General features: G+C 42.9%; 1 protein-coding gene across 1 annotated transcript in view; it reads right to left on the bottom strand.

Moving 5' to 3' along the window:
* The window catches only part of SLC25A26 (solute carrier family 25 member 26), an 80,973-nt gene that overhangs the window by 15,345 nt on the left and 40,366 nt on the right, over positions 1–25,262 (bottom strand). Inside the window, 1 exon segment of the mRNA XM_079317457.1 lies at positions 10,140–10,184. Coding sequence (XP_079173583.1) covers positions 10,140–10,184 — 45 coding nt within the window.

The following is a 25,262-nucleotide window of genomic DNA, read 5'->3' as shown; positions in this document are numbered from 1 at the left end:
AAATATTTTGTGAATTTATTTTCTTTTTGGCAGATAAAACAGCACAAAGCAAAACACTGAGCGAGAGGGCGGCATGCAAGAACCAATATCAGCTCAGCCCAGATTTACAAAAGGCTCCCATTTCAAATGAGGCTCCCACTTCCATGAGATACAAGTCCTGTTTGTTCCCCCACATTTCTTAAATCAACCCTTCCCCAAAAAACCCCATCATTTAGAAATTACTCTTATCACTCCCATTACATCCCAAAGCAGGTGTGTCTCTGTTTTTCACTTGGCATCATTAGGGACCACACACCCTCCTCTCCATGGCTCCCACACACCCTGCTCCCATCCATTTGCTCACAGCAGCTTTTAAACACATTTAAAGCCCCCAAAATAACAATGCCTTCCAAAACCACCTCTCAAGTCCCATCACACAATTTGATGAGCCTGGTCAGTACCAGCAGCAAAGGCCAGTGTGTGCTGGGAGGGGTTTGCCATGGCAGCTACAGCCACGTGCTCTCCCCTCCTTCACCCTGCTCCAGCTCCCCTTTCTCATCTCCTGAAACACCTCACATGGAAAGCTCTCTGGAGGACAGTTTCTGGTTTATCAGTAACCAGAAAGGATCAGTACTGAGCAAAAAGGGATGGGATCCACAGCCCTTCTGAGACCCACTGCAATTTCATTTTATAGCTGTGGCATTCTCCTTCTTGTTAAAGTCACATTAGTTCTGAACTATAAAATTTTCTTAGAAGCAACTGGATAGCAGTGCTAGGCTGAGATTACTGCTCCTGGTCTGCAGTACAGCCACTTTCCACTGGAGCAGGAGAACTCTGCTCTCCTTTGCTGACTCTTTATTTAACATGCTGTCCTCGTGACTGGCTTCTTCCAACTTGGCTGGCGCTTCTATTTCAGTTGAATGTTTTAAAAATCAAACTGTTCAAGCAACAATGGCCAGCCACAATGTTGTTTGGTACCCTGCCACAGCTAAATAGCTGCAGCTCTGCTGTACCAAAGCACTAGAGGGGTTCCAGCCTCTCTAATGCTAGCCATTCTTTTCCTGGTGTTTTTGGTATGGGCTGCTATTCTGCCGTCACCCACAGCAGAAACTGATTTTCATCTCATAAATAAATAAATAGAGATTCATAATTCTTCAAAACCATAATGTGCTTTTCTGGAATAACTTACAGTCTTTGGACACACAGTTCTCTTGCAACTTAGTCCTGATGGAAGAAGGACACACTCCCTTAGACAAATTACCTTCCAGAGTATCTGGGTGCTGTCAAAGCATAAATCCCACCTTCAGCACCCATCTGCAAAACACTTCAGGTGCTTAAAAAGCCTTGAATTGAAAGCCAGGGTTTAAAAACTCAGCTGCTGGAGTCACAGCTTTCTTTTGATCAAAACAGAATTATTGTATTTTTTTTTAATTAAACATTCTCCAAACATCTGTACATCTACAGCTAAACCAGAGAACTCAGAACAGTTACTACTGCCATGTAAAAATGCACTGTGGAAGAGCTGCTGGAAGACTAAGAGGAAAACCAGCCCATTAATACAGATGTTCATGGTTTTGCCAGAACCCAGCCTATTCTCAGTCATGATGGAGTTTTATGTTAATGTCATTGTCCAAAGAAGAAGGAAAAGGCCGTTCTGATCTCTTGGCATGTAGCTCTAAAATCTAGTTTCTAATAAAGCCTGGCTGCCCAGTGCAGCTCTGCACAAAGAGCCTCTGCCAAGCAAGGCAAGCAGTGATGAATTCCCATCCATTACTGCAAATTGACAACAGGTATTTGCAACAGTCATGCAATACGGAAAATGGTTTAAAAGGGTGGAGCCAGGAACAGTTCAATTAAATTAGGGAAAAGGAGAATTGAGGCTGGAGAACAGGAAGCAAATTCCCCAACAGTGAGGTCTACTGAACTGCAGAGCCAGCCTCCCCAGGGAGGAGAGGAAAGCCCTCTCCTTTGAGCCATTTAAAAATAGATTGGAGAAGGCACTCAAGACTGCACTGTGGGGAATAATCCTGTGCTGGCAAGGGCAGCATGAGATGACTTCATGTGTTTCTTTCCATCTCCAATTTCGGTGATTCACCCAGAGCTCCAAACCTGAACATGCAGAAGAGCAAGAGGGAAGCAGGGCACGAGAACATGATCCTGGAGGAAGCCAAGAGGAACAAGTGTCACAGGGCCAAGAGGACCAGCAGGACTCTGGTCCAAATTCCTTCTAACCACACAATCTTGTGGGCCAGGATGACGTGCTGGAGGTCACACATGTTTCCTCTCATAGACCATGGGCCAAATAATTGACAGGGCTTTGTGGTATGTCAGGCCTGTAAGTTCTTCAAAAACACTCACCCTTTCAGCAGGTTTTAACACCACTAAGACAGGGCAAAGCACAGAAGCTGTTAGGGGTTTGTAGATTACTATAAAACCAGGGCCTTGCTCCTGGAAAGAAACATAAGATCCATATACATCTCTCCCCAAAACACTGACTTTGAACAAAACTGCTGGTTATTGCAGTGATAGAGTGCTTAGAGAATGCTCTGTCATCCTAGATGCTGCTTGGAAGCAGAAGATCCTTCCACCCTTGGGAGGATAATGGTGAGAGCTCAGGTCAGGCAGAGCTCAGAGCCCAAGGGGCACAGCTCAGAGGCTCCAGAGAAGGGCAGGAGTGCCCATGCAATGCTGCAGAGCCCCAGTGACACTGCTCTCTCTCACATGCTCCTGCAATGTGAAACCACCTGGCAGTTCCCAGCAGCATGACCAGCAGCTGGCTCAGCCTGGCTCCCCCACCCCATCTCCAAAAAGGCTTCTACCTGCTCACACTGTGCTGCTGCAGCAGCAGGCTGCAGGGGATAACCTGACTTTTCCAGGGCAATACCCATTCCCACTAGCACTCCCAGCCTAGGAAAGCAAAATGACAAGGAGCACATTACATGAAAGCAGCCGCCATGCCAAGCCTGTGTCATGTGTATTCTATTAAGCTGAAGGCTGAATAGAAGACTTTGTTTTCCACTTCAAAGGACCCCATCCCAATCTCTCTCTCTCTCTTCCCTTATGAATAACAAATTGGAAATAAATCTTCTGGCTGAAGTGCATGGAAACTCATACAGTTGGGGCCCTCTGCAGCTTCCCAGCTCAATCACATGGTAATTTTTTTTTTTGTAAACACTTTTCTGTGATATGTATGTAAATCTCACTGTGCATTGCTGCACCATGTAAAGCAATACAGCGGGTGTGGCCTCAGGGGATGGGACACAGCAGGAAGCCTGGCTGCATATTTCCAATTATTCTCAGGGATAATGTTCACAGAGAAGGGTCAAGTTTTATATGTGGGCAGAGCCCTACTTTTCTTCATAGAAACTTTTCTTCATTTCATCCTGCTCCACAGGCCAGTGTCCCCTAATTCTCACCATAAATGTTATTTAGCTCTTTTGGCACTGAGAAAACAAGGACATTCCATTTTATTGGGCAGAGGGAGCACTGGAAAGTCAGTCTTGAGATATACCAAAGGCCCCTCAATCTAAAAACAAACAAAAATGGAAAATATTACCTCTGCTTTTAAATACTGGGGGAAAGTATTTGGTGCCCACAAATATGGACTGCTCATTGCTGAGGACACCTGGCCTCCAGATGGCCAATAACCTTTGACCAGTGCACACAACTCTTACCTGTGCATGCCTGTCACCTTTGCCATGCATTTATAGTAAAAGCTCACAGCAAAAATCAGCTGTCAGCTTTATATTCTCAATGCAGTCAGGTCATGGTGTCTACGTTCAGGACATCTAAGCTTTGCAAAATGCAAGTCACACACCTCTCAAGCCTGATGACCAGCCCAACACCAGCAATGCTGCAGGAAGCCCTGCAGAGAATGACATCCCTGCCTTGCCCTTGCTATTCTTCAAGCCAGCAGAACTCATGGCATGCACTACACTTGAGGCCTGCAGCTGAATAAATACTCCAATTCACTCCAATGATAAGCATCTGTAGTATCTCTGTGTATCCCTCTGTTCACAACAGTGTTCAACTTCATGACAACGGGGGAGAAAAAAAATCCTTCCAAATGAACCCATGGATCTGTGTGCATGTGAGGTCCTGCAGGCTGAGGAAAGAAAAGCAGTTCTCATGTTTGCCTTTCCTGCCAGGGATTGAACTCACAACGTGGCATTCTGCATGGCTGACCCTTACAGATGCATGGCACATTAGCTACAGGAGAAGCAAAAAAATTCACAAGTTGATTGCAGTTTCTATACATAAAATCAACATGGAGCAAGGAGCCAAACGTCCTCCTCAGTGGATTTTTATGTGCATATGTGCAGCATATGGGCAAGTACATGTGTATATTATCTTGCAGGAAACATGCAAGCCCAAACATGGGAAAAATTCAATGATCTAAGTTCACTGTTGACACAAATGCTGAGACTCCATTTGCACTAATGGAGTTGTGCTCACTTATGCCAGTACTGAATTCAGCCCTAGAATTAAACCCACCCAAATCCTAGATAAATTGAAAGAGAACAAAAGTTGGCCTATATGCAAGAGCATATTTTTCATGTTAAAAGCATTTCATTCCCTTTTTCTGCCCATATAATACTGCATTGATGTCTGTGACCCATTTGGATGTAAATCAAAATGGATGTGCTAAAAGCCTGGTTAAAGGAAATGTTCTTCAAAACAGTGTTCCCATGGCAAGGCAGAACAGCTACACTCAGTTTCCATGGCACAAAGGGACATATGGGGAGGGAAAATGCACTTCTGAAAAATCACTTTAAAGCCAGCAGGGTTTTTCTTGAGCACCTGCACTGCTCTTACCTAATAGACCTTTGTAGGTGTGTGTGTGAATAAATTACATGGAAGAATTACATAAATCTGCTAAGATTCTTCAGCAAATAACCAGTGTCCAAATCAAATCTTCGACATTCAAACATCCCCAGATGTCACTGGCAAGCTTAGCAACTTCTAGAGAACCTCCTGTGGCCTGGCCATGACCAAGAGCATCACAATCTGGCTCTGTATCTGCAGACTGTGTGAGCTTGTTTTCCCCTGGTCTGTTCAAATGCTGCATTGATGACCCAAGGCCATCTGACTTTTCCCAAACGTGCCTGCAGTGCTGTGAGCAAGGGTTGCATTTGTTTCTCTCCCTTTGGTGCAGATGGTGTGCAGCATTCCTTGGGCTGTGAATGACACTTATTGTGGCAGCAATAAAGCCAGGGCTGTTTGCTCAACAGCTGTTGGGTGCATTGTTCCTTTGTGAGAAAAATGCAGCTCTCTGCTCGTGGCAAACCCACCCCCAATACCCTGTGCAAAGCTCTTCTCCTGATTCAGCACCTCAGCAAATGGCAGACACTGTTATTTAACCATTAGGACTTAATCCCAAAATCAGCCCAGTCTTACTCCCAGAGGGAACATGGTAGAACACTTAGCCTGTGAGGAAATGGCTTTAAAGCTGGGCCTGGGTTTCATTTACTCCTGACTTACATGCAGCTGAGCAGAGAGGAAAGAAATACTAGATTGCTTCTCCAGGAAAAAAGGAAAATGGTCACCTACCTGGAGAGCAGGGAAAGAGCCATTTAAGGCCCAGTTTGGCTACATGCCTCTATTTTCTACTTGCCCTGTTAAGCAGCAACAGAACTGACTGTAAATTTTAGGAGGGAAATAGCATATGGTTTATTGATTCAATGGTGGAGTTATAAACACATATTACTGCTGAGAACCCCAGCTGCCTGGGCAGAAGTATTCTGCAAGCTTTTGATTCTTATTAACTTAAAAAATCAGGTGCAGTGACCTTCAACCAAAGTTGGAATCTTCACTCTCCACAGAAAGCCATCAAGCAGTCTTTGCAAAGCAAGCTTCAAGATGTATCTCAAAATCTATCTGCTCTGATGACCAAGAGCAAGGCTGAGCTGACCCCAAAATCAGCTCATATCCCACACTGCCTATCCCAGCCCCCTGAGCTCTCTCAGCCTCACAGGGGAATGCCTGGACTCTCCCCATTCTCTTTTTGTACAATACCTGCTAATTTGTGGGACCTGCAGATTTGAGAAAATTATTTTATTGCTAAAACCAGTAACAAAAAAACTTGTGGGCTCACTAGATCTGCAGAAAGCCTAATAACTCTAAATTTTGCTCAGTACTGAGACAAAGAGGGAAATCCTAGCCCTACAGAGTGCCAGGAGAGTCAGACATCACCTTGAGCATGGCCACTTGAGGATTTTTATCTTTCTCTGAAGCTCCTGGGCCAGCAGAGCAGCACAGAGTGTGCCAGCCCTCCCAGAGAGGTTGGGTTTGTAGGGGCAGCACTGGCTGGCCCTGATGTCCCACAGTCTCAGCAATGTCCAATATCTCACCTTAAGAGTCTGACCTGTCTAATGAAAAAGACAAAAGGTTCCCAGGATAGTAAGCTTGTTTTTCTTAAAAAAATCCACCAACTATATAAACAAAAACCCCCTTGTTTTTCAAGGCAACTCATTTGAGACCTGTGTCCTCCTGTCCTGGCTGCTCCTTCCCTCCCCACTGGCTACCAAAGCCTTTTCTCCAGACATACAATACATTTGGTCTATAAAGAGACCATTCTCCTTGTACAGCTGCATTTCAGGAACTCTCAGAGGCTCTGAAGCACAGCCAACATGCAGAAATATAAAACCCAAGAGGACTGAGTCTTGTTTCACCTGAGAAGGGTTTATCTTACACACAGTACTGTTCTCTGAGGGATCTGACCATTGCCACTGAGCTTTAAGAAACAGACATTTTTGACAAGATTTCTGGACTCAAACCTAACCAGAGGCTCTTGATTTTCTGTAGGGTTTTAAAAATGCTATTTTACTGAAAAAACCAAACACCTGATGCAATGTATATCTGCAATTTTCAGCCCCCCAGCAGAAATGAAAGTTGTCTTTTTTCTTAGTTAGTTCTAAAATAGGATTGAAACAAAAAGTAAAAGATAAATCACTTATGTGCTGATTACAGGAAGTTGGATATGATTATAAGCACTGAATAAAATATCTGAACAGAAGATAATAAAAGACAAGACAGAAGGGATGGGCTCCACAGGGCCACAGCCATCTGAGCAGAGACTGCAGAGCCCTGGCAGCAGGGTGAGCACCAGGCTCTGTGCAACCCACAACAATTTCATGCCAAAGACACAGCCCACAATGTGAAATTCCTACAGTCAGGAACACACATATAGAGTTTCCAAAGCAACTTACTGAGGCACCCTGGAAATTCCAGGGCAGCATACAAGGGGACTGTATCTTCCAACATTAATCCCAAAACCTGAACTAATATGGAAGGCTCTGTGCTTGGCTGGTGTTTGGGAAGCACACCTTCAAAACTGTTTTACCTGTAAGGTTTGGACTAAAGAGACAGGAAAGAGCTACACTAACTCACCCTAGTTGGGAATTAAAAGGTCCTGAAATCTGATACACCACAGCAGTTTCCTTCTCTCTTTTGGTTTACAGCAATAATCTGTGCCTCAAACAAAATCTGAAAAAATTGAGAACTGGGAAGAGAAAGGACATTAAGCACACCTCATAGCAGTGGATGCTACCTAAATTTTAAAAAAGATTTTTCTTTTTATTAAAAGCACCATAATTTCTTTACTGTTGTTTTTGAGTCATTGTGAACAAAGAAAGGAGTCTATAACCTATTCCTAAATTGTGTATTCACCTGAGTCACTGCCAGTAAGACCTGTATTTGAAGCAGTCTTTGTTTCTTGCTAATCACTGCAATCCTCCCTTTGCCAGCACCCACAGCCAATGAAACTTTATAGTTCAGTAATCTACAGAATGTTCTCTCTTCCTTTAACATAGTTCAGTGCATGGCATGCAAGTTTGCTCTCACAGGAGACAGCTGGTGCATTCACAGGCAGGAGAAAACTGTGCATGTAAACTCTGTGACTAAGAAATAACCAGAGCAGCTTGGAGTAAAGCAGATAGAGAAAATGGGATACAGAAACACACCATTTGCCACCTATGACAAGCCTTTAATAGGCTTCTTTAAGCTTAACACCCTGCTGCTGGCTGCAGTCAGCACATATCTGAAGGAAAAAGAATCTTCTTCCATGTGCTTCTCTAACTGTCCTTTCACAGTGGAATGGCTTTCCTCATTTTTATGGTGATTAGCTTGTTCAGGGAATCATAAGACTGAGTCTCTCTTCCATCAGCTTATGTAAGTTCATACTAATGGTTTTAAAAATGACACAGCCACAGCACTTGTTCTGTTCTCCTCAGTGACATGGCCCACACACATCATACACAACTGCTCCCACAGTTACTTGCTCAAGAAATCCCATTAATACAGTGCAGAATAGTCCCTCAGGCTTCATCTCAATAACTCTTTTCTGTTCAGGCTTTGTGCCATTTTTCTCTTGTCCTTTGCATTTCTATTTCTTTGTAATTACTGCCTGTTCATGCTCCCTTCCTGCACCCATGAGGAGCCCTACACCCTCAGCCATACTCCCAGTGATGCTACTGGCCACATCCATCCTCTTGATGGGACCATAATGATTTTTGTCCTTTGTTATACTGTCAGAACAATTTTTTAAGAGCTTCCCTTAGATAAACAAAATGTATTCTGCTTTCAGTGCCTGGCTTTGATCTGACAAGCCCTGAGCTCTGTCCCTGTGCTGAGCCAAAGGGACTGAGTATGCCAGACTGATTTTGCAGTTTTCTACTCCTGACTCCACATCAGGAGAATATAATGCAACAGGTTTGTGGAACAAACTGACACAAGTTTTGTTTCTCTTCAGATCTGCACTGACCTCTTTAGATTAAACATGAAGCCTCATTCTGAGTGACTCACTCCTGCAGTTAGCTAAATTCAAACTGTCTTCTTTAAAGCCTGTAATGTAAACAATGCATTTTACTGTCACAGCTACGTGGACATTAGTTAAAACAACTTTACATTCTGCAAGCAGCTAGACAATGTTGCTGGTTGATGTGGTTTTGGCACAGCACCATTTCCCTTCAAGCACTGCCACCTCTGGCTCCCAACACTGCTGCTGCAGTAACCATGAGCAGGTTGGGCCAGTACCACTGCTAGGAGTTTACAGAAAGCCATTCCTGGACACTGGCAGGGAAACAGATTCCTAATAAGGCAGCCCAAGCTCCCTGTGCAGTGGGATGATACCCAGACCCCAGAGCAGGCTGAGCTCATGAAGCACCTGCACAATCCTCCACAAACACAGCCCAGCTCTGCAAGAGCTCTTGATGATTTTCAGTCTCCTCCTGCCTGTGGATTCACCTTTAAATCAAACTCCCTGAAGCCTCTGCAAGCAAATATTCCCAGTGTGGATGTGGGTGTCCCCCCCAGACAGCCCCACAGCAAGAGGACAAACTTGTCCCAGCCCAACAAGGACCCGCTTTGGGTCTCTGTGCTGAGCTTGCTCAGAAGTCCAGCACTCCTACCAGGAGGAAAGTTTCTCTCTCCAGCTCCTCTTTTATAAATATGTTTTGCTACAATGCTTTTAATGAGCTGCAATAATTCTCTGTGCTTCTACCCCATGACCTCCAAGTACTTGAAAAACTCTTCCTTTCATCTTCTGCAGAGGGATGGAGAAATTACACTTTCAAATCCAACCCTCCACTCAAAAATCTAGATTCTGACTTTGACCATGGTAAACAGAGTAACCAACTGCTGGGGCAAGAACAGCACATCATTCCAAACAACTGCACTGTTAAAACAGCTTCCATTGACACCTTCACTAAATGACCTAAAAATAAAGTACATGTAGCCAATGAAAATATCTTTTCAGTGATGTTTATAAAACCCAGGCTGAAACAGTTTTTTCATTTGCAATTTCCTTTTACCATGAAGAGCAAAACACTAAAAAATTAAAATGAAATTTAAAAAAGAAAAAGAAATCATACAACACAAGCTGGTTCCCACTCTTTTTAAGCAGTAAAAAAAAGTTAGAGAGAAAGATAAAATTTCTGGCATGCTGGGAGTAAAATCTAGCCTGCGTGCCACAGATCAGTGGTTAGATATTCCCTGTTATTTTTCAGATATTCAGGTATGAATCTTCACATGCACAGGTAGGTTGGCACATAATTACTGATTCTTGAACATACCCATAATTGCAATAAATGAGTTAGATAAGTTACCATGGAAAGCCTTTGCAAAATGTATAACTTTTATTTCCATCACTGAAGAGAACTTACCTTTAAGGACTCCCAGAGGGGAAACTGTACCAGAGAGAAAGGAATCTGGAGAGGTGGGAAAAGAAAAAAAAAAAAAAGAAAAACAACATAATGTTACAAAAGTAAATTGGGTTAGCATGTTCCTCAACTGGCTAAATTAGGAACAGTTATTGTTCTCTCAGTGAACTGCAGCTTATTACACTTACAAATCTTTACGGACACTTTATGTATGCTGCCATTAAATGACTGGTTTCACTAAAGCAGTTTTACTTTGTTTATCACATTCCCTGCTGAGAGGTTAATGTATTGTTACCAGGGTGGCCTAGAAGAGCAATAAGCAGTGTGATCTAGTGCAGGGACATTCCTGGTTTGACAGTCAGCCAAGAAAGCCAAAAGGATGGTTCAAGAAACACGTTCCCAAGCCCAGGAACACAGCTTGGCAAAAAAACATCTTCAGACTCACAAATGCTGAGCTCTGTGCTCTGCAGTTGGGCATCAGCTGAACAAATGTCCCATGTCTCATGGGAATGAGCCAGCTTCCCTGAGAATGAAAAGCAGGTTGTGAGGACATACCTAAACAAGCCAGCTGAAGGGGAGAAGCTTGGTGGGCTCTCCTTGCTGCCTGGAACACGGGGTTCTTGTGACCTGCACCCCTGCCTGGGCTCATTCCTGCTGCCACCTGTCCCAGCACTGCCTGTGCACTGCCCTGCCCTCCACTGACCCTGCCCTGATAAACACCTCAGCTCGTCAGTTTTCATTGTCAGCACACTGAAACACTTTGCAACAGGACACATCACTTGCCAAGGTTATGCCTTCTATTGTATTTCTTCCTCCTCAAAGCCCTGCACTGAATTCCTCCTCGTCCTTCACCACTCACAGAAGCCCTAACACCTACCCCTGGTACCAACTCTGCCTGTGCTATCAGTATCTGTCTCCAGATCCTCACGGAACAGGGTCTGCAGGAAAGCACTGGCCTGTCCTAGATCACCCTACAGCTCTATCTGCAGGTCTGCCTTGCCCCTTCCTAAAGCTGCATTATCTCCTCCACTTTGTAAGCCAGTCAATCCCAGCCTCAAATCTTCCTCCTATTACCCATTTCTTTTCCACTTTTATCTGTCTTAATTTCCCACCTTGTTTGGGCTGATTTGGCAGTTAATATATCAAATTATTTAGTCTCAGAAGGCACTAATACATCTTTTACCATGAAAAGGAGTAAATACTCAAAATGGATCGTGCCCATTTAATGCAGATATCTTTGCTCTGAGTGACTAAAAAACATTTACTAAATGTCTACTAGAGAAATGAATGACTTATTTAATCCAAATTCAAGCTACACAAAGGAATCTCAACTAGAACATCCATTCAACATCACAGGAGTCAAAGAGTATTGTCTGCTTCCCTGTGCTGCAAGTAATGATTAATAAATGAGTCTATTAAGTTAATCTGCCAGGCAAAACTAAACTTGACAGACACCTGCCACAGAAAATTTGTTATCTATTCAGGCAGGAAATGGCAGTGAGAAGAAATCAATGTCACTGCTGTACATTGAGCTGACAAACTGAAATCTCAGAGGAAGTTTGTCATCTTGGACAACGAGCAGTATCCCTGGTGGCATCTCAAAGCTCCACAATAAAGGTCAGACATGGCTCTTCTTTATCAGGGTCTTGAAACTCTGGTGTAGTAATTAAATTTCATTTTAAATACTAGGTGAAAAAGTCCAGCTCTTTGATAGTAATGTGTGGTAATATATTTATGAGAATATATATACACAGCCACATGCTACTGCAGCATTGTTGAACTGAAATAACATGGAATGATTTCTTTGCAATGTAAAATGAAAAGCAACATAATCTTCTATCATCTAGGCCAAAAAACCAGGGAAGAATAAGTAACAACAACCAATACATTTGCTTCAAATTTATTAAAAAAGAGAAAAGGAAACGCTCTGTAGCCAGCTGTACACCAAACAAAACAAGCTTTCAAATACAGCCTCCAAGTTTTGCTTTTTTATGCTCATGAATGAGTGGTAAAATTAAGCAGCTGTTAATAAGACAACAAGGGAAGCTTGTGACATAATCCCCTTTATATCGCCTAGCTAGAAGCATTTCAGTCAAAGGGGGAACTTGTTCACAAGTGCTGCCTGATTTTCACTGTTAGTGGTGTTTGTTTTCTGGGTCCTGCTCAGGGGAAGGTTGGGGATTATGGGTTTCCCTTTTCCCCATGTGATGTAGCCCAGAAAGATTTTGGATGTGTGTCAGGGGGACCTGCACAGCCACTGGGCTCCCTCCTCTCAGGAGGGCTGCAGGGTAATGTCTAAACATTCACAAGTCATGCTTTACTAGTTTAAAAACTTGCAAAACCCCAACAAAATGGGAAGCACCATCACCTCCAAGCAGAGCAGCAGCATCTTTGCTGCACTGAGAAGATCCTAAGGAGATGCCATACATTTATTGCAGTCACCCATTGGATCCTGTCTGATATCCTGACTCAAAAATAAACCCACACAAGCAATTTCATGGGTATTGGAATGAAAGGGAGTCTGTCTTCCTGCAGGTTTGGGTTTTGTCATCAGATTCCCTGAAGCCAAATCATTTCCAAGCTGCTTTCAGCAATCTTCCCATGACAGGGACCTCCATCCCATTTCTTCTGGAGATCTATTCCACAGCCCTTGTTCAAAGTTCAGCTCCTATTGAAAACCTTCCCTCAAACCCCATAATCACCTTTATTCTCCCCTCACAGACATATTTCTAAGAAAGTTATCAGAGCTCCTGTTAATCTTTGCACATTTCTGTGGTCAAGATGTGGAAGGGCTGCACAGGCTGCTCTGAGTCCCTGCTTGCATAAGCCCTGTCTCCCTAAGAGACCAGACTAAACAGCCCACACCCAAAAGTACCATTAATATATGCAAAAAAGAAATAGCTCTGTGAGGGTAGCTCATCTGACCATGAAAAAGCCTTTAGATCGCTTATTGCCCTTTATTCTTCCACCATGGCAGACGTGACAAAATCCTGCAGTGCGGGGACACTTCTTAATTTGAACACTTAGAGCATTTCATTCCTTTTCACATTTTGCCTCTTGAAAGAAAAGCTCTTCAGCAATGAACAGAATCACACCCTGTTAGACAGAGATATTTCTGCCTGAAATAGGCTAAGGCAACAATAAAAATGTGGTCCACACATGTGGGTAACTTGCTGCCAGCAAATATGAAACCCTGGCAAGCTCCACCAACCTCTGATTCGACATCAATATAAAATAGACAGAGAGTACCAGTTCTCATGTCTGGCCTAATGTTATATAACTATGCTGTTTGTTCATCAGAGTCAACCCTTAAACACACACAAAAGGCAAATTTAAAGCCCCCAGACAGCTGCAAATAATTATTCTAAAATGTTTTATAGGTTAGTGAAATTATCATTTACTCTGGTCCCTGTAGTCCTTAGCACCTGATGCCTAACTTAAGGTAATGAACTTTGCAGATGCATATTTCTACACATCTACTTAATTCCCCTGATACAAAGTATTTTAAATTATTATGTTTAACAAGTTACTTTTAGAAATAGCTGCCCTTCCCCACCAGAGCAGCAGATACACACATCTTGCTTCTAAGGAAAAATACCGACCTGTAAGTACTGAAGATTGATGACTGAGCAAAAGTCCTCCCACCAAATACTGTTTAATTAAATAAAAGAAATTTAAGGAGGAACTTAATAATGCTTTTTGTAACTACAACACAACACTTTAAAGTATCTCAAAATATCTGATGGTAAATTGCAAACTGACATTGTGCTGAGGAAAACAGCAGCCAGAGCTAGGGCAGCAAGCTGAAGTGGCAAAGAATGGGGGAAAGAACCAAAAGAAAAAAAAGCCAAAACCTCATCAGCCCCTTCAGAACTGGGATTCCCTTCCAAATATGAGAATTCTTTCACACAAAGAGGAAACAGATGTCCATGGCTGGAATTTGCATGTGGCTTTATTCTCTTCTAGGATACAATAAAACTACTCTTCTTCTCATCCTCCGAGCTAGAAATTAAACAGTGGCATGTCATGCAGAGTCCAGCTGTGCTTTCTACCTCCAACCTTTATTACCAATATATTTAAAAAGAAGAAGAAAAGAGAGAGACAGAAAGAAAGGGAGAAACTAAAAAAGCAAAAGAAATGAAAAACTGTGGTATGTGCTCTCAAAACAATATAAAACCTACAGATGTTCTTACTAATCTGTGGCACATGTTTGTTTATTCAGGTTTTGCCTGTCCCCAGTTCAGCAGGCTTTGCTCTCCAGAAGACTTATCTGTTTTTATAAATGTTAGAATAAATACTGGAGGAGAGACTGGCATAAACAGCCAGAGGAGGAACAGGCTCACCTTGTAAGAACTTTCTCAGTGTCCCAAAAATGCACCTCCAACCCAGAAACTGCTGTCACCCACACGCCCACTATTCCCTACATTAACAGCAATGGGAGGAAAGCAAACACTTCTGAAGAGGATTTTGAGAGTATGAATGTCACAAAGGCCAGCAGCAAGAACAGCTGCTCACTTCAGGGAGAACCTAGTTCATCCTCAAACCTGCACCAGCCTGTCACCTGCACTGTGACAAGGACAGACAAGCACTGTCCAAGTCTGTATTCATGAGGAGTACTGAGCTGCTGTGCCAAACTCTGCTTTTTCCATTGGAATTGCAAAAAAAAGTCTGATCACCCACTTCTGAATAGCAAAAATATACTGGTTTTTAAGGATACATACACAGGAGAACAATCTTCCCTTAACCTAAGTCCCTTTTACAATCCCTTTTTTTCTAGCCTCTTTATGAAAGAGAAGAAGGGGTTTTTAATAGCTTCATGTTAAAGCAGAATAAAGCAACCCTGTCAGCCCACTGGAGTTAAACATCTCTGTTAATAATCCCAGCAAATTTGGTTTGGTGTCTTTCCCTTCTGAAATTCTTCACACACTTGCCCAACACATCTGGATTATGATAAACTGATGTTCCAGTTATAAATATACTTTTCCCAGGATGGGCTTTGAGAAGACAGCATGAAATGAGGCAAGCCTGGCTCCTGGTCACGTCAGAGGTCATAGCAATAGCCACCATCAAGAAAATTTGGAGGTTTCACAGCTTTTCTACTGACTGAAGGTGAATGTGTTTAAGACCCATCATGGATGGGACACCTCAAGCTGACAAAGTAGACTTATTTTCTTGCAAAGGTTCGGTTCATATTGTCTCCCTCCTTGAAAAACTGCAGACTCCACAGGGAGCTGAAGCATAAAAAGGTAATTTGTAATTTTAACATGAATGGAAGTCTGTCAAAGCCATCAGCCATGTTCCAGCAGCTCTGTGAGATGGAAGGTTGAGAGAGCAAGTTTATATGTTAAACAAATGATGGAGGGCTTTGTTAATAAACACTGATTCAAAAACAAACAAAGCTTCTTAGGCAAGTTTAACAACACTGGCACAGCAATGACCAGGGAAGAGCTCTTGGCTTCACTCCTTAAGGAAAACAGGGAAGGACCATGTTCACCACAGCACCTTCCTAAAACTGCACCAAGCCAGAGAGCTGCAGCCCCACGGGGAGCTCAGCCATCCCAGGGAAAACTATCAAGTTGCATTTGCAACAAACAACTTTTCACAGCCCTTCAGTGTTGAACAGGAGGCTCTGCAGCACTGCCAGAGGCAAAGGAATGGCATTTAGGGTGGTAGAAACATCAATCTCAACAATGCCAAGAGTATAATTAAAACAAAGGTTTCAGCTCATGCACCAGCAGCCACCTCAAGTAATCAGCAATTCCCTCATTTTCAAGCAAATAGCATTAACCCTGTGTGAGCTGGGAGAAAACTGCAAACTATAAATGGCAAGAAATACAAAATTCCTGAATTATAGTAATTTTTCTGGTTCAGGCATCTGCTAACTCTCAAATAAATATTTGCACCTTGCTTCCTCTGTTTCCCCAGCTCTAACCCCAAAGTATTTCCATTTGCCACCTGCCATATGTGAATGGCTGGAACTTAATTCCTTTCCAAGGCAAAACACTATGTGCCCCACAGGGTTGCTTAATTTGGTTACAAGCCATTCTCACAGATGTCCTTTGGACCTGTGTGGCAGAACTTGACATCCACATCTCCCTTTAAATAGCTCACACACTCATCCTAAAGGGAACTTAGATGGCATTTTATGTAGTAAAGGTAAGTAAAAGGAAAATTCAGTTTTGTCTCTGTGAGAAAAAGGTTCTGTGATTAAAAAAGCAAAGAAAAATGAAGGAAAAAATGTTTTTCTGTGGGGGCAATACTGAGCAGTGGAGGGGAAAGGCACAGTCAGAGATCCAGCACGACTGCATGTTTCCAAAACATGGGAAGAAGAGAGGCACTGAGGCAGATGCACAAACTCAATGTGGGCTGGATTGATTTAAGAGATCCTGATGATCACAGAGCCCTAACTTTGCACAGACCATCACTGAGCTACTGAGGGCTCCTTCCTCAAAGAAACAACATGAACAGCCTCAAATTTCACCCCCAACCCCTTCCTGAACCAGCCCCTTCTTATTCTGCTGGGAGAACAGGATAACTATTAGAGATTGTATAATGTCAACCAGAAAAGTCGATTTTATTGGATTTCAAATATGAGCTGGACTGACCAGCCCCTAATTACACAAATAATAACCAAAGTTCTCCCATTTTCCAACAAACAAGCATTAAAGGAGATGCCCATTTGCTATTCATTTTCAACAACATATTAATAAAAACCTCTCAGCAAGTAAATGAATATGCTGACACCGACTCGCACACGCTGTTTTCAGGGCACAGATAAAAATCTTGTAGGATAAAAGATGAGTTTAGCAGCTCCAGAAGAATGAAGGTATTGTTTAACAGGAAGCAGATGTATGTCAGATGGCAAACTCATTAAAGTGTCCCATCGTTAAAGGAAACGGGATAACAACGAGCCATCTGAAAAAACCTGAAGTGATCAGGAAATGCACAAGGCGCAGCTAATCTCCCATTTATTGGTAGGTAATGCCTTTAAGTCATGCACATGCACTGAGTTTAGGACCATGAAGGACTAATCTTTGTTCTCATGAAAGAAACAGGAGCAGAACCCAAGAGCATGGAGGGCAGCATTTCTGGAAGAAGTCTTTTGAGGAAAAGCTCCCAGCATTTGGAGCTATTAGATACACACACAGTCTGGGCAGCACGTCAGCTCCCTGGCTCTGAGAGCATTTTAATGGGCATTTTACATACATGGGGCATTTAAAATGTAAATATGATTTTTTTAAATGCCTTATGAAAGGTACCTTTCAAGGAATAGCCTCTAAATACAAACTTGGAAACTCTAATCAAAGAAAAAAACATACACTAGTGGATACCCAACTGAAAGATTTGCAGTATCAGAGTTGAACTATTCCTCAAGTGAGAATTTTGCAGGTTATATAAGGGCCTAAGCATAAGGAATTAAACAAGCAACATACATTTACAAAACCATGGAATCATTTAGGTTGGAAAATACCTCTATGATCATTGAGTTTAACTGTTAACCCAGCACTGCCAAGCACTAACCACATCCCCAAGTGCCACATCTACATGGCTTTTAAATTCCCCCAGGGATGGCAACTCAGCCACTTCCCTGGGCAGCCTCTTCCAATGCTTGACAAGTCTTTTAGTGAAGAAATTTTTCCTACTGTCCAATCTGAACCTCCCCTGGTGCAGCTTGAGGCCTTTTACCCTCATCCTGGCACTTGTTACCTGGGAGAAGAGACTGATCCCAACCTGGCTGCTCCTGTCAGGGAGGTGTAGAGGGTGAGAAGGTCCCACCTGAGCCTCCTTTTCTCCAGGCTGAGCTCCCCCAGCTCCATTCCTTTCTCTGGACACACTCCAGCTCCTCAATATAATTTTTTTGTAGTGGGGAGCCCAAAACTGAGCTCAAGATTCAAATCAGAGACAGCATATTTGATTCACAAGGCAGGTGGATCTGTGGAGAGGAGTGACAGTATTGCTTCATCCAGCAAATATTCAGCCTAAAAACTGGAAAACAGTGCAGCTGTAATTGCACTGACATCAGCAAAAGAACTCTTGTCCTCAGAGTAACAGCCACAAGAAAAAAAAACCAAAAAAAAGCCAGACTGGGAAGAAACATGTGTTTCTCCCATCCTGGATATATCTCAGCCTATACTGGTTTTGTTACAAATGTCTTGTAACTACATTATGATTACAAATATAACACAGCAGCTATCACCATAAAAATTAAACACATCTCTTGCCAGGAGTTTTCTGAGTATCACTAAAAATTTTCCAAGAGGAAATCCATCTCTACCTTTGCATATTGGCCTGATCCAAAGGCCATTGAAATTGATGGGAATTTTGCACATGTGGCTTTGACAGCTTCTGGATCAGAACTGAAGCTAAAGGTGGAGAAAAGATGAGAAGGTGGATGCAAATGTTCTACAGTACAACACAAAGATCAGCTAATCTGGATTCTACTGTGTCCTTCCCAGGATACACAGACCCCACTCACAGCCAGAGCAGGCTCTAGGATGTCCTTTTTTAAAACTTGTTTAACAGGAACTACAGCAAATTCCCTGCTTTTACAAAACATACACAACAGCCTCACATCTGAGCCCAAACCATTAACTTTTAAGCACAATATTAAGTCCCAATACAGTTAATGTAAGCTAACCAAGTTCTTTTGAATGTTTTACCAAATTTTACTGGTATTTTGCTGCATTGCTGCCCCTGGTTATTTGGTAAGGCTATTCTTGCCTCTTTGCCTTTGTGGAGGTAAAAACCCCAAGCTGTACCAAAATGAACAAGTAAGCAAACATTGTTTTAAACAAAACACTTCATGGATACTATACAGAAAACTACTCCATCAATGCTAGAGCAGAACCAACATTAATGGAATAACTACTGTAAAGCAAGCTGAAACTTCTTTCCCTGCAGGGGAAGGCCAGTGCAGTGCTGTTCATGGATCTTACATCATTATCTCCATCATGTGGCAGAGAGGAAGAATGCAGACTAACATCATATTTAGGAACTGCTCATGTAAAGGTATTTTACTGCAGATTCAGAATTTTGTATCTCACAAAATGGGCTTTGCTAAGTTTCTTTCTGTGGCTGCCATTCTCAGCTGTTTTAATAAACAGCTGCATTGTTTTTGCCCAACCACAGGACATGATCTTGCAGAAGAAAAATTACCTACTATGCTATGACAACGATTTCCCTTAGCTTTCATGTACTAAAACTTTGCTGAACTGGAGCTACAATTCCACAAACTTTAATCTGATTCTACATTACAAGAGACCTAATCTAAAACTCATTACAGTGAACTGAAAAATCCCAGCAAGCATTTGCTTGATCCCCAAGGAGCAGTTAGACAATGCACGTACAGACACAGGAAGGATGGTTCCTTGATTATTTTTATTTTTTTACCCTCTATTTTTCTTTTCTGACAGTTTAACCAATTCTGCAGACTCTGTAGCTATTTAAACAGGAAGCCCCCTGGACCCAGCAGACCTCCCTGCTGATGCAGCTGGAGAGTTACTCTGCTCCTAATGGAGCATTTCTCCCCCCCAGCCCAAGGTAGCAGCTGCAGGATGTTGGGCTGGACACTGCTGGGCCACCTGGGACTCTCTGCCCTCCCAGGTGTGGACGTGCAGCCTCATCCATGGCAGTGCAGCCCCTGGGAAAGCTGCTCACTTCTGCATCCCCCAACTTCCTGCCTGTCAGCAAGCTGGGAAAAACACACAAATCCAGTGTGCACAGAGCAGGGAGGGTTTGCTCTCAAGAACCTCTTGCAGGCTGCCTCAAAGGAGCCTAAACCCTCCTTGTACAGTGGCACCACCAGTGTAAGAACTGGAAAGAAAAGCCACCCCTCTCAGTGATTTGTTTTAATCCAGTTATGGAGGAGATGCTTTCATCATAAACCTTTGAGCTGCTTTGCATGACTCTGTACAGGCACCTCATTTCTGTCTGCCTGGAGAATCTCTCACAACCACAATGTTTAACCATAAAGCTAAACCAGAATGATTTCTCACACTTGGTTACCCAGGACAGGAGGAAAGTGTGGCAGGCTACAAAAGCCTGGGAATAAGATCAAGGGGAACAAGGGTGCTTTGGTGGGCATGATAACTGAACAACTGGAACATCCCAACACACACAAACCCTTATTTTCTTTATTTGCTCATTCTGCAGTCGTGTTCACACAGCCCAGGAGCAGCTCTGGGCTATCAGCAGGGCCTGAGGGAACTGAACTGCAGAACACAACAGCAGCTCATGCTTCTTCTCTTCTGCTTAGAGTGTGATCACCAAAGTAGACACTACCAAGTTTCCACTTCACCAGCATAAATCATCCCCTCCACATTTGGCAAAGCAGTTAAGCACATGCTTAGCTGTGCTAGAGCTGATTTTCTTCACAGCAGCCAGGATGGGGCTGTGTTTTGGGTTTGTGCTGGAAACAGTTGATAACTCAGGGGTGTTTTAGTTATTGCTGGGCAGGGCTCACACAGGGACAAAGCCTTTCCTGCTCCTAGAGAGAGGGCTGGGGGTGCACAGGGAGTTAGGGGACACACAGCAGGGACAGCTGACCCCAGCCAAGCCAAGGGACATCCCAGACCATGTGTGTCATGCTGGGGAAAGAGGAAGGGATGGCTTTTGTCTTCCAAGCCCATCAGGTGTGATGGAGTCCTGCTGTCCTGGGGAGAGCTGATCACCTGCCTGTCCTTGCAGTGCAGGAATCCCTTGTGTTGCTTTGCTTGGCTTTTGCTTTACTGTTCAACTGTCTGTATCTCAACTCACAAGTTTTCTCAATTTCTCTCTTCCAACCTTTCCCTCATCCCACTGATGGCCATGTGGGGATGAGCTGCAGCTGGGGTTAAACCATGACAACAGCTTTCACTACTGCTGAATGGGAACAAGATTAAGCTTTAAAGATGTTAAAGACCAAATACAGCTTCTCAAAACTCCATGCTCCTTTCCTTTCACACTCCCAACTTCCCAATAATCTGAAAGTTCTCTCTTCCAGAGCTGGAGCTGGGCCAAAGTATTTTGTAGAACTGATGCCTGAACAAAATGTTCTGCTAATTTGGGGCTGCAACCAACATGGTGACTGATGAGAAAAGCCAGCAAACACAGTCTAAATCTTTTCAGTGATTAGTGAGGAGCTCAAAGTGATCTCAAACACCCAAGAGAGGACAAGCCAAGGGAACAACAGCACTGAAGCTCCACCAAGGAGCTCCAGCATCACAGCCAGCAGGGCCCCACCATGGGATCAGAGCCCAGCACTGCCAGCTCCTCTCACACAGATCAGACCTGCTGAGCACAGCATCTGATGCCCCTTTAAGGACCCTCCTCCTGTGGAAAGCACTGACAGCAGAGGAGAAAGCTGAGCTGCACACCCACTGCAGCACAGCCTCCAGAGGGACGGGCTGGGAAATGCTGCTCCCACAGCTTAGACTCATTTCAAGGCCACTCTGCACCCAAAATGTTTGATGAGATGATTTCTTTTCCTCACTGGTTTTGCAGCCATGTCAGATGCCCACCACAGCAGATTTGCCAGCTCCCTGCTGTCACAGGCACAAAACTCACATTGCAATGGCTCAACTTGGGGGTAGGTACAGGATTTTGACTGCAGCACACAGACAAAATGACTGGGATTTACATATATATGATTTGAACCACAGTCTTCCTAAGTCTTTTCCAACTGGGAAGCAGTCAGCAATGAAATTATTTTCATGCTAACAGGCATTACTTGAGAGGAAAGAAAACTGAACACAAAAATGTTGCTTGGAGAAATAGTCAGGCATTCCCTGGCCATGAGAAATCTCCTGAAATTTTACCTTTTCACTGGATAGTAGGGCAGAAATTACTTGGAAAACTCACCTAGTCTCTAGAATTATTCCTGCAGCCTCAGGAATGGACTGGATGCCTTATTCTGGGTACTACTCACAGTCCCCATAGGGCAATGAAAATGCTCCTTTCACCCTGAGCCTGGCTGGGATGTATCAGCCTAAATTAATTCTACAAAACCATAAAGTAGCATCTGAAATAAGAACACTGATCCTGATCAAATACATGGTGTCCCACAGGTTGCACTGCAACTTGCTCAGGGAACTGGGCACCAGGCAGTGAAGTAAAGAAAAATTACCAAGGAAATTAAGAACCAAAGAGAAAAGGAGGAAACAATGCTGCTGCCTAATACACTTGCTTTGCTGATGTCCAAGCAAGTGCCTTTTACAGTATAATGTTGTAACTTTTTGGGCTGAAAAGGAGCAGGCTGGTGTTAGCAGCATATAATATAACCAGGTGACTTAAACCAGGATTTTTTCTAATGAGATTAGCAAGTTATACATTACAATTCCCATAATGTTTCAACCTTAAGGCATTTTAATTACATTTTTCATTTATCTTCCCTGGGATTTTCTGACTCATGCCAGAATCCTTTCTTCACTTAAAAAGCAATTTTTATCTCAGGGCAAGTGCTAATAGACCACTTCAGACAAAACAACCAAAATCTGCAGAACTCATACAAGAGCAAAAATCAACTGTGGCTTTCAATCAAAGGATATAATTCCATTAACACCTTTCTTTAAATAGTATCAGCATGTGCTGGTAGTGGGCTTTGGGATCACTGGGAGAATTAAAGAACTTGCAGAACTGTGCAGATTCTGTGTTCTCTCATGCAATTCTAAAAACTCAGCTGACCTGATGCCAGTGAATGATCTGAGTTTGTCTGGAAGTCACAGACTCACAGAACAGTTTGGGCTGGCAGTGATCTTACAGATCATCTCATTCCAATGCCCCTGCCATGGGCATGGAATTTCCATTATCATTGTCACAGGCCCAGGCCTAATCTGGGGTGGAAAAGAGGTTCCCAAATCCATTCTGAAATGCTGATGGGCATGGTGAAAACAGCCTGTTATGCTGGAAATCTCCTGTAGACAGAAAAGAGCCTGACATGATGGTTTGTGCTCACAGACCAGCTGAATAGTGCCCATTTGGGGAGACCCTACCCTGAACAAGAGCCTTTACAAGATGTGCTGATTAAAAAAAACAGCAAAAAATGTAAAAACCTCTTGCATTTGCTTTGCAGCACAGATCAACTCAGTAAGATAAATTCCAAAAGCCTTTACTGTGGTAGAATAGTTAAATAAGAACACAATAAAATTCCACCTGTCAGCTCCAAAAGCACCCCACATGTAGAATTTACACAAGCTGAACCAGGGCTGGTTCAGGGCATGTCATAACAGCCATTTCTGCACTGAGCACTGCTAAAATTGGCCTCAAGATGAATTGAGTGCCTGGAAAGGGCAACCATATTTCAAGCAAACCAGGACATGCTCAGGGTGGTTGGACTGCCCCTTCAGCTGCATTCCTGAGTGTTTAATTTTTTGCCACTTGGTTTGTAGGAAAAATACTTCTTTTTATGGAAATTACACTTCCAAAAAACCTCTGCAATCCAGCAAAAAGACCTTGTGGTAAAACTTAAAAGAAGAAACATGTTAGTTTATATTGAAAGGATTTTTCAGAGCATCATTCCAACTCACACCCCTAAGTGAAGAGTCAGCACCACAAGTAATTTTTGCTCAGTTATTTGCAATCTGTCAGCTCTCACAGCTACAATATGGCATTGCCAATCTAATCACTTCACAGGGACTTTTTTCTGAATGGCACCCTGTTTTGTTTGTGTTTGTGATGCTTCACAGCAGAAGTCACTCATGGTGCAGTAAATGATTAAAATGTAAATCCAAAGGGCACTGTAACTGATCTCACCCTTGATCCATTTTTTTCTCAAGGGGTTTTAACTCAAGAAATTTCACTGTGTGCAGAACTTTTGAATCAAGCCAGTGATGCTGAGCACCCTCACCCCTTTTTCAAGTCAGCTCAACTCCAAGCAAACAAATATTGGGGGAAATAATGAGGCAGGGCCCTTCCCTGGAGCTGTGCATTAGAGAAGCCAGCCTGACACAAATGAATAGAAATCCTCTTGGGCTTTCTCAGAAATAAATGCACCAATATGTAAGATTAATATGTAATAATGAGACAATTTTCTTGCATGTCCCACAGACTATATGCACTGTATGCCCTTTGAAGCCAGCCCATTACACTGTCAGTAACAAATACATTTCAGCTGTAGCAACTACAACAGTTGTTAGTGGCAATTCTGCAGGGAAGGCTGAAGTGAAGCCCATATCCCCTTAGCACATGAAGCTAAAATAAGTCTTCACATGCTCTGGTGCACAGTCAGAAACTTTGGTTACACATTTTTGAAAGGGTATTTTTGAAGGTAAATAATTTTGTAAACTATTTGATTTTAAAATGTTACTGTTCTCACATTTATATGGATTTTTTTTTAAATTGCTCTCTCACAACCTACATCTATCATTAAAAAAAAACAAAAGAGAGAAAAAGAGAGAGAGAGAATCAGATATCTTGGATTTCCTCTTATTCCAGGTAACTTATTCCATATGCAGCCCAGTCAAGGAGTTAAAACTTCCTCCCTTTTCTATTTCCTGTTGCTACCAACATCCAGCTCACAAAATCCACCATTTGGAGAGATAATGAGAAATCCAAATGGCCAGATGGGCTGCACAAGTTCTGCTGAGGCCAGAGGCTCTTCAGTGGATAAGGCATCCAGCAGGGATTGATGGGGCAGCAAGAAGTGATCACATATTAAAAAAGAGAATGTTGGAAAAGCAGCTGTAATATTCTTACAGGTCACTTTTGTACCAAACACTTCACAAACAACTGAAGATTTACCCCAAGACCTGCAAAAATGGGAAGGAAGGCAAATGTCACTGCTTGATTCACCTTTAAGAAATGCAGCACAGACTCTGCAAGCTAAGTGCCACTTTGGTGACAGTTTATTCTTGATAAATAAATCATTTATACACCTGACACAGCTCATTTCTCTCTCTGGTGATAATTATAGATTTAGAAGCCTCATTTAAGGGGTGCAAATTAATTTCCAAATTCCACCTACTGTCAAAGAGTGTGTTTTATTAGGTGATGAATTACCTGCAGGAGCACTCCAGGAGACACCTGGGGGGCAAACAAGGATTGCTGTGACAGCTCCTTGAAGATATGGCTCTGCTCCTGAAGCCTGATGAGCCCAGAGATAAAATAACTGGATACAGGTGTTATCATCTGCAGCACCTTGGGTTGTCTGTG

This window comes from Erithacus rubecula (genome assembly GCF_903797595.1).
Source record: "Erithacus rubecula genome assembly, chromosome: 13".
Taxonomy (NCBI): Eukaryota; Metazoa; Chordata; class Aves; order Passeriformes; family Muscicapidae; genus Erithacus; species Erithacus rubecula.
This window is presented reverse-complemented; position numbering and strand designations above follow the sequence as displayed.